Here is a 9,921-nt window from a genome sequence, read left to right on the forward strand (position 1 = left end):
GGACACGTACATTTAGATATTTATTCAGATGTTTGAATGTTAAAGGAACAGTATGTTTATGCTACAGACATGGAAAATTAACCCTCATTTTAAGCCTTACAACACGCTAAATAACCCAAAATATTGCTGTCAATTCTTCACTGTGTAACTTTACCAACGGCCCCATAGAGTTTAGCACCAACCCTGCAGTGCTGCTCTGGTTCCGGCCAACCTGGATCTGGCTTCAGGGGTAGGGTAAGATTTTATGCAAGATATATTATTCATTTATTAAGGACCGCCAAGCCCCCCAAAAATGGTCGGAATGTCCCCCCGTCATGAAAATAAATACATAATAAATACATAATAAAACTGGTTCCATTAGGAGAAGATTTAAGAACAGAAAGTGAGTCTGGCTGATATGTGAAGGTAATTAGTTTGATGAGGGAGGAAGCCAGACCTGAGAGACGCTCAGGGAGCGAGCGGACCCATCCGAACCGGAAATGGACCCAAAAGAACCGAGTTTTCGGATGAGATGGAATTTGAGTGTCTCACTAAAATCCTTCCGCTGAATTTCCTCGGAGCGGAACCTATGTTCTGCCCGGTGGTGTTTCCGGTCGGACAGTGTTCCTCTGCGCTCCTCCATGTGTTGTAGCTGAGCTCGCGGTCTGCTCTCCGCGCTTCTTGCTGCTTTTTCTCGGGTTCTTGTTTGCTGGCGGCCGGTAAACATGCCGCGATCCGGAAGCTCCCTGTTCTCCGGGTTCCGCGTGCTGGGACTCTACTCCAACCACGTGCCGCACGCGCTGCGGTACCATCTGAAGCACCGGGAGTTCTACGTGGTGACGTCAGTGGGCCGAAGTTTCCACACATTCAACGTAAGACCGAAACGAGGGGATGGTTGGATAATGATTTGGAGTCAATGGGTGATAAAGGAGCGGTTGGATGATGGATGGATGATGAATGGTTGGATGGCAGTTTAATGGTTGGATGATGGATGGATGATAGAAGGCAGTTTAATGGATGGATGATAGATGGATGGCGGTTGGATGATGGTCGGATAATGGATGGATGATGAGTGGATGACTGGATGGATGTCAGTTGAATGGTAGGTGGTGGTTGGATGGATGGTGGTTGGATGATGGTTGGATGATAGAAGGCAGTTTAATGGATGCATGATGGATGGATGGATGATGGTTGGATGATAGAAGGCTGTTTAATGGATGGATGGTGGTTGGATGATGGATGGATGGATGATGGTCGGATGACGGATGGATGATGAGTGGATGACTGGGTGGTGGTTGGATGATGGATGGATGATGGTTGGATGATAGAAGGCAGTTTAATGGATGGATGGATGATGGTTGGATGATGGATGGTTGGATGGTTGGATGATGGATAGATGATGAGTGGATGGCTGGGTGGTGGTTGGATGATGGATGGATGGTTGGATGATGGATGGATGATGAGTGGATGACTGGATGGATGTCAGTTGAATGGTAGGTGGTGGTTGGATGGATGGTGGTTGGATGATGGTTGGATGATAGAAGGCAGTTTAATGGTTGGATGATGGATGGTTGGTGGTTGGATGATAGAAGGCAGTTTAATGGATGGATGATGGTTGGATGGATGGATGGATGATGGATGGATGGATGATGGTTGGATGATGGATGGTTGGATGGATGGTTGGATGATAGAAGGCAGTTTAATGGATGAATGATGGTTGGATGGATGGATGGATGATGGATGGTTGGATGGATGATTGGATGATGGATGGATGGATGGATGGTTGGTGGTTGGATGATAGATGGATGATAGATGGTTGGATGGCATTTGAATGGTTGGATGGATGGATGGCGGTTGGATGATGGATGGATGGATGGTGGTTGGATGGTGGTTGGATGATGGACGGTTGGATGGAGGAACAGGCGATGATGTCACTGATCACCTGTCCCACTGCCTGCAGGTGAGCCGCCTGGGGATCGTCTCTGTCAGTGAGTGCTTTAAACTTTATTCATGTGATGACGCTGTAGAACGCTTGTCTCTGATTGGCTCCTGTGCCACGGCGTAACGCTCTCTGGTTGCCTAGGCAACACTCTGGAAGATGACATCACGAGTTTGGCGGCTGACCGGATGTTGGTGTTCGCCGCCAGCGGGAAGCTGATCTGCGCCTTCGCCCGGAACAAAGAGGCAGGAAGACTTTCCTCCGAAGCTCCGCCCCCTCCCGTTCGTTCTCTTTGACTCAATAAAGGTCTTTGGTTTGAATCCCCGCCCAGGTGGTGATGCGTTACCACGGCCACAAACAGGAAGTGCGCCTGCTGCTGCCGCTGGGGGATCAGCTGGTTTCTGCAGACAGCGGCGGTGATGTCATCGTGTGGGACGTTAAGGAGGGAGGTGAGCAGAGGGGGCGGGGCTTCAGCCAGTCTTACCTGTGCTGGAATCTAACGTGGTTTCCTGTGCGTCCCACAGACATCTACCTGCGGCTGAACTTTGACCCTGGCACCTTTGACGTGTCGGCCATGATGCACCCGAGCACATACCTGAACAAGGTGCTGCTGGGCAGCTCCCAGGGTGCACTGCAGCTGTGGAACATCAAGACCAGGTGAGGGCGCCGCCGCGCCGCCACAGGTTAACCTGTTAAGCTGCAGCTACCAACGGCTGTCTCCTCCTCAGTAAGCTGCTGTTCACCTTTCCTGGCTGGTCGGCCGCCGTCACCGTGCTGCAGCAGGTGAGTCTTAATTAGCAAAGCTGTTAATTGTTTTTTCTGGTATTTCCTCTGAACCGCCGGGCTTTTATTGTGAAAGGCCGTTTCACGTCGCCTTCTCTTCCCAGAGTCCAGCGGTAGACGTGGTCGGCGTTGGCACGGCGACGGGGCGGATCGTCATCCACAACATCCGACTCGACGAGACGCTGATGAGCTTCACGCAGGACTGGGGACCAATCAGCACCCTGGCTTTCAGGACAGGTAGTTTGGACCTCACCTGTGCAGGTGTGGTAGAGTACAGGAGTATGAAGCTCATCAGCGAGGAGCTCTGGTTCTGAATGTTACCTGAGGAGTCAGGTAGATGGCTCGTCAAAACGACTTCCTGCTGTTCACCGTTCAGATGAAGCGCTGCTCGGTGGTTCCTCAGACCCGTGAGGATGGAACCCCAGACAGAACCGAGCGGTTCCGTGTTCCCGCTCACACCTGCTCTCACCTGTTCTCACCCGCTCTCACCTGCTCTCACCTGCTCTCACCTGCTCACACCTGCTCTCACCTGCTCTCACCTGTTCTCACCCGCTCTCACCTGCTCTCACCTGCTCACACCTGTTCTCACCTGCTCTCTCCTTCAGACGGCCCTCCCATCCTGGCCTCCGGGAGTCCTCAGGGACACATTGCCTTCTGGGACTTGGAGCGCCGGCAGCTGGTAGCCCAGCAGAGACACGCCCACACAACGGCGGTCGCCGCGGCGACGTTCCTGCATGGAGAGCCGCTCCTGGTCACCAACGGCGCCGACAACGCCATCAAGGTACGCAGGCAACCCGTCGACCAAACAGCCAGTCGGCGTGTTTGGGTACTCTGATCTTTGTCTTTGTCAGGTTTGGATATTTGACCAGGAGGGGGGCGGGGCCAGGCTGCTCAGGTGTCGCCGGGGCCACAGTGCCCCGCCGTCCACCATCCAGCACCATGGCAACGATGGGAAGAACATCCTCAGCGCAGGTAACGGGTCGTTGATGTGATTAGACTCCGCAGTGAGAGCAGAGCATCACCTGGTTGTGCTGCCCCCCCCAGGTCAGGACGGGACACTGCAGTCTTTCTCCACCGTACACGAGCGCTTCAACAAGAACCTGGGCCATGGTGGGTCTCTGCTCCTCTGGTGTCCTGAGAACTCAGCGGAGCTCCGTTTTAAGTGAGGATGGCCTGTTTTTCAGGATCTGTCAACAAGAAGAAGGAGAAGAAGAAGAAGAAGGGCCTGTCGTACGAGGAGCTGCGACTTCCTGCAATCACAGCGCTGGCCTCAGGTGGGTTCTCCAACACGCCGACTCAGAGGAACGTCCTGTCCAGACGTCCTCAGAGGTCTGACTGAAGCAGCAGCTGAAACTTCTCCCTGTTGCCCCCCCCCCCCGCCCTCCTTCCTCTCAGGCGTCACCCGTCAGTCAGACTGGGACGGGATCGTGGCCTGCCACCGCGGCCGCCTGACCGCCACCACCTGGAACTACCAGCGGTGCACCATGGGAGCTCACCACCTAAAACCGCCGGCCGTCAGAAAGGATGCTGTTGCCACGGTAACAACATGACACTTATACTCAGGACATGTGAGGCCCGCCCAGGTGGATTTGTCAAACGACTTCCTGTCTGTTTCCAGGCTGTTGAAATCACTTCCTGTGGTAACTTTGCTGTGATTGGCTCGTCCTGTGGTCGTGTGGACGTCTACAACCTGCAGTCTGGTCTGCACCGTGGTTGCTACGGTGATGATGAGAAAGGTGAGCTAACTTGTTCGTTTGGTCTGTCCACCCTGTGTCTGTCCCACTTTACCTCCGTCTCTGGTTTGGTCTGTCCACCCTGTGTCTGTCCCACTTTACCTCCGTCTCTGGTTTGGTTGGTCCACCCTGTGTCTGTCCCACTTTAACTCCGTCTCTCGTTTGGTTGGTCCACCCTGTGTCTGTCCCACTTTACCTCCGTCTCTGGTTTGGTTGGCCCACCCTGTGCCTGTCCCACTTTACCTCCGTCTCTGGTTTGGTTGGCCCACCCTGTGCCTGTCCCACTTTACCTCCGTCTCTGGTTTGGTTGGCCCACCCTGTGTCTGTCCCACTTTACCTCCGTCTCTCGTTTGGTGGGTCCACCCTGTGCCTGTCCCATTTTACATCCGTCTCTTGTTTTGACCCACCCTGTGTCTGGCCCACTTTACCTCTGTCTCTCGTTTGGTTGGTCCACCCTGTCTCTGCCCCACTTTACCTCCGTCTCTGGTTTGGTTGGTCCACCCTGTGTCTGTCCCACTTTACCTCCGTCTCTCGTTTGGTTGGTCCACCCTGTCTCTGTCCCACTTTACCTCCGTCTCTGGTTTGGTTGGTCCACCCTGTGTCTGTCCCACTTTACCTCCGTATCTGATTTGGTTGGCCCACCCTGTGTCTGTCCCGCTTTACCTCCGTCTCTGGTTTGGTTGACCCACCCTGTGCCTGTCCCACTTTACCTCCGTCTCTGGTTTGGTTGGCCCTCCCTGTGCCTGTCCCACTTTACCTCCGTCTCTCGTTTGGTTGGCCCACCCTGTGTCTGTCCCACTTTACCTCCGTCTCGTTTGGTGGGTCCACCCTGTGCCTGTCCCATTTTACATCTGTCTCTTGTTTTGACCCACCCTGTGTCTGTCCCACTTTACCTCCATCTCTCGTTTGGTTGGTCCACCCTGTCTCTGTCCCACTTTACCTCTGTCTCTGGTTTGGTTGGCCCACCCTGTGTCTGTCCCACTTTACCTCCGTCTCTCGTTTGGTTGGTCCACCCTGTGCCTGTCCCATTTTACATCCGTCTCTTGTTTTGACCCACCCTGTGTCTGTCCCACTTTACCTCCGTCTCTGGTTTGGTTGGTCCACCCTGTGTCTGTCCCACTTTACCTCCGTCTCTGGTTTGGTTGGCCCACCCTGTGTCTGTCCCACTTTACCTCCGTCTCTGGTTTGGTGGGTCCACCCTGTGTCTGTCCCACTTTACCTCTGTCTCTCATTTGGTTGGCCCACCCTGTGCCTGTCCCACTTTACCTCAGTCTTCTGTTCAGCTCACAGCGGTGTGGTGCGAGGTGTTGCCACGGATACACTGAACCAGCTGACCCTCACCTGCGGCTCTGATTGGCTACTGAAGTTCTGGCGTTTTAAGACAAGGAAACAGGAAGAAGTGCTGAAACTTAGCGCTGCACCGGCGGACATGAAACTTCACAGGGACAGGTAAGACGTGAGGGACTGAGCGCGCTCAGTTGGTGTGTCTGATTGCTGAGCCTTACCTCTGTTTACTCAGCGGGATGCTCGCCACGGCGCTGGATGACTTCACGCTAGCTGTCGTTGACATCGAAACCAGACGGGTCGTCAGGAAGTTCGCAGGCCATCATGGCAACATCACCGGCATGGTGGGTAGCAGCTGACGGATCTCTGATTGGTTCTGTCTGATCCTGATCCAGGTGTCAATATAACTAAAAACCACAGAGGAAGAATTATGGAGACGTCAGATTTTTCTCAGAGCGGCTAAAATTCTGAGGTTCTGACTGACAATCCAGAACCAGCTTTCTTAGCGGGTTTGAGGGAACGAACTAGGAATTAGACTTCCATGACTTCCTGGAATTAGATTCCAGCGATCGCATCATGTAAAAAAACAGGCAGGTAACAGCGATCTACAGAAAAACATTACCTGGAAACAAGGTAAGAGTGTATCTTTGTTATTATGGGTCACCAGCGTACGCAAGCTTTATAAATGAGACTCCAGGTCAGTCTAGGAAGACGCCTCGCTGCTGGTAGGGGTCCCTCCAACCAGCAGTGGACCCGGTACGGTCCCTCTGCAGCCGATTGGACGTAACACCTGCAGTCTCACCTGTTGGCTCTGATCCGCCCTCTTTCTGCTGGGTTCTCTCTTGACCTCCATCTTGGTTGTTTCCTCCTAAGACCTTCAGCCCTGACGGCCGGTGGCTCATTACCACGGGGATGGACTGCACCGTCAGAACCTGGGACCTCCCCTCTGGCAGGTGAGCTGTGACATCATCACTTTGGGAGCAGGTGGCGCCCACCGTTGGTTAATCGGTTCTTCTTCTCTCCTCAGTCTGGTCGACTGCTTCCTGGTTGCCATGGCTCCGGTGGGAGTCTCCATGTCGCCGACCGGAGACTTTCTGGCCACCGCTCACGTTGACAGCCTGGGCGTTTACCTCTGGTCTGAACCAATCACAGAGCAACCTCTTGTTGCTATGGTTACGTCAGTGTGGTTCTGTGTCAGCCCTCCATCAGCCAATCACAATGCAGCTCTCCTTCCTCAGGAGCAACAGAAGCCTGTGCGGGCCTGTGGGGCTCCGCCCCCTCCCAGCGGACTACCAACCAGTCGAGGAGACGCTGCCCGGCGTCACGGCGGAGGAAGCTACACAGGAAGTGACATCAGAAGAGGCGGATGACGCCTACCAGTCAGCGGAGCAACTCGGGGCGGAGCTTGTGACGCTGTCGCTGATGCCGGAGTCTCGATGGAAAAGTCTGCTGCACCTGGACACCATCAAGGTGAGCTGAGTGACGGCTGCAGGTGTGATCAGACAGGTGAGCCCCTCCCTCACCTGTCGCTGCTGCTGTTGTCGTTGCAGAAGAGGAACAAGCCTATTGCGCCCCCCGCTGCCCCGCCCACTGCCCCCTTCTTCCTGCCAACGGTTCCTGGTCTGACGCCTCAGTTCGCCTTGCCCCCGGCAACCAAGGAGGACACACAGGTAGGGCCAATCAGAGCCCAGCACTGAAACACGCCCACATTCTGGGTCATGTGACTATGTCTAAATATGGTTGTGGTTCCTGTGCATCAGTCCAAGGTGCTGCCATGGGGTTCGCTGACTCAGAGGTCCGAGTTCGGTTCTGCTCTGGAGTCTGCTCTGGAGTCCGGATCATGTGAGCCCACATTTACCTTTCAAAATAAAAGCATAATTTTAAACAACTATTAAAGTAAAATATTTCTTTCATTTTGTTTCAACGTTTATTTTTAAGTTTTCTGGTAAATACTCAGTGTTAATAATTTCATAATTTTACTTTAAAATTTTTCAATTTACTTTTTATGTAAAATTGCAAATACCACATTTTATTTTTCTACATATGATGAAATAAAAATAAATTTCATTTAAGATTTTTTATTTTATTTCAAAATATCTATTACTTCTTTGTTTTTTAATCAGTTTTCTTGTAAATAAGTTCTGAAATGTTTCCTTAAAGACAGATAATATATTTTCTGGTCCAGTTTAGTTAGTGATAATAAGTCTGTTGCAGCTCAGAGCTTTTATTTTGTCAAACTGTGGTTAACTTCCTGTCTCACCTTTAATGCTCCCAGATGACCGGCCGCTGCGACTTCTGAAGGATTGTGGGCCGTCGGGAGTTTCTGTGGAGCTCACCTGCCTCACGTCAGAAGGGGGCGGAGCCAACAACCTCCTGCTCGCCTTCATTCACATGATTGATAGGATGCTGGCCAGCGGGCGGGACTTTGACCTGGCACATGCTTACCTGGCTCTTTTCCTGAAGGTGAGCCAATTGGTGCACAGCATTGAACTTTTATTGTGAAAGAGTCCCAGCTTCCTGTTCATTATCCGCTTTGTTTGGTTTCTTTTCAGCTTCACCTGCGCGCGTTGTCGAAGGACTCTGTTGCTATGGAGGCGTTGCTCCGCCTCTCCTCCAGACTGGAGTCTGGGTGGGCGGAGCTTCAAGCATCGTTCAACCAATCATTGTGTCTGCTGTCGTACACAAAGAGCGCTCTGCTGTGACACACACACCTGCACACAATTTGTATCTGAATAAAGTGTTTCCTGTTTCTGTACCTGAGTGATTCTGTTGAACCCTCTGTGATTGGTTGGTTGATTGGTTGGTTGATTGATTGATTGATTGATTGATTGATTGATTGATTGATTGATTGATCGCTCTGAGAGGTTTGGCACAACTGAAGATGCGAACACAAAGCTCTGGGGTTCTGCTCCTGTGGCCGGACAGCAGATCTGATAGAGCGGAACCGACTGGACCTTAGCTAAAAAGTAACACGCGAGGTACAGGTGTGTTACGGAGTAAGGCCCTGAGCACCTGAACCGAGGACCAATCAGAATGTGGAACAAACAGCTCCAGACCCTGAAAACACCGTCGAAGGTTTTGTGCAGAAAAATGAATTTCAGGCTGTCATGGTAACAGATGACCGGCAGGTCAGGTGTGCACAAGACTTCCTGTTAACCACACCTGGGTCTCTGATTGGTGTGTGCCCGTGAGCATAGAACCAATAACTTTCATGTTCTTAAAATCATACTTGCCTTTAAATTAAATATTAAATCACCCAAATTACCAAATTATAAGTATAATCTTAGTCCATGAGAAACCTCCATGGTTCTGCCTTCGGTCTGCAGACACCGACGTAACGACGACGGTTTGCCGCTCTGCTGCCCGCAGGGAGGAGCTTGATTGGTTGGAGCATTAGCAAACTTCCTGCATTGGTTCTGTTTCTGATAAACATGAGTTAGTGAAAAACTGTTTGGGTTTGGGGTGTCCCTGTTTCTGGGGCTGAGTGTGACTGACGGGTCCAGATGATGAACGGAGGCGGAACAACGAGACCTCGTTACGTCCAGACTGTCCACCAGGGACAATGACCGGGCGGCCATGAGGAGAAGACGTCTGCTGCTGGGACCAGAGAGAATGATCAGTCTTCTGGTAATGAGGAGGACAATGTTGATGTTTGCAGATTACAGACCTCAGGGACAAGGAAATGTAAAAGTAAAGACTTTTCCTCTTTCTTTGGGAAAGAGTGATGAATGAAGAAGAGGAGGAGGTGAGATTTGAAGGAGTGATAGAGAGACCAGGAGGGTCACAGGTGAGGTAGGCCACAGAAAGATGATGGCGTGAGCGCTGAAGATGAGAAGCTGATGAAGGAGAAAAGAGAAACAGAATCAGGCTTTTCATCATTTAATCCAGCTGGTGGGGATTTATTCTGTGTAAATGCTAATGCAGAGACATTAAACGTTACAGTGTAATAAATGGTCTACAGGTGTGTTACAAGCTAGACAGGTGAGGATTTACAGATGCTGTCAATCTATGTTGTCAGTAATAATCAGAAATTTCTTTATTGTCCCACAGTGAGGAAATTTGGGTGTAACAATGATAAAAACAGAGTTATACACAAGCTCAGTAAGAAATAAACAGCTAATCTGATCTAAATTACTTCTAGAGCAACAGAGAATGAATTTATAAATTAAAGGGAAAGTAAAAATACAATTATTGTAAAATTAT

At 51.3% G+C, this 9,921-nt stretch overlaps 1 protein-coding gene and 1 long non-coding RNA gene across 2 annotated transcripts; one reads left to right on the forward strand and one right to left on the reverse strand.

Annotated features, from left to right (window-relative positions):
• Window positions 1-578: 578 nt before the first annotated feature.
• On the forward strand, window positions 579-8,473 carry wdr36 (WD repeat domain 36). Its single transcript, XM_036139866.1, has 22 exons — window positions 579-851; window positions 1,940-1,967; window positions 2,063-2,163; window positions 2,250-2,367; window positions 2,443-2,575; window positions 2,647-2,701; window positions 2,806-2,938; window positions 3,307-3,482; window positions 3,553-3,673; window positions 3,746-3,811; window positions 3,886-3,975; window positions 4,097-4,239; window positions 4,320-4,437; window positions 5,718-5,883; window positions 5,954-6,062; window positions 6,592-6,671; window positions 6,746-6,853; window positions 6,957-7,188; window positions 7,269-7,388; window positions 7,479-7,560; window positions 7,994-8,181; window positions 8,271-8,473. Exons 1-22 carry the CDS (start codon window positions 705-707, stop codon window positions 8,418-8,420), a joined length of 2,664 nt encoding a protein of 887 aa, XP_035995759.1. The 5' UTR covers window positions 579-704; the 3' UTR covers window positions 8,421-8,473.
• LOC118563876 lies at window positions 4,642-5,711 on the reverse strand. Its single transcript, XR_004931495.1, has 2 exons — window positions 5,513-5,711; window positions 4,642-5,050 (listed from the first exon to the last, which is right to left on the reverse strand). It is a non-coding gene; the product is annotated as an uncharacterized LOC118563876 (long non-coding RNA).
• Window positions 8,474-9,921: the final 1,448 nt, after the last annotated feature.

This window comes from Fundulus heteroclitus, chromosome 8 (assembly GCF_011125445.2).
Source record: "Fundulus heteroclitus isolate FHET01 chromosome 8, MU-UCD_Fhet_4.1, whole genome shotgun sequence".
In the NCBI taxonomy this organism is placed as follows: Eukaryota; Metazoa; Chordata; class Actinopteri; order Cyprinodontiformes; family Fundulidae; genus Fundulus; species Fundulus heteroclitus.

Excerpts from the sequence above, each read along its gene's own strand:
- wdr36 (XM_036139866.1), top strand. The coding sequence starts at position 705 with ATGCCGCGATCCGGAAGCTCCCTGTTCTCCGGGTTCCGCGTGCTGGGA. Across the intron at positions 1,968-2,062 it reads CCTGGGGATCGTCTCTGTCA|GCAACACTCTGGAAGATGAC; the intron begins GTGAGTGCTTTA and ends CTGGTTGCCTAG. Across the intron at positions 6,063-6,591 it reads ATGGCAACATCACCGGCATG|ACCTTCAGCCCTGACGGCCG; the intron begins GTGGGTAGCAGC and ends TTTCCTCCTAAG.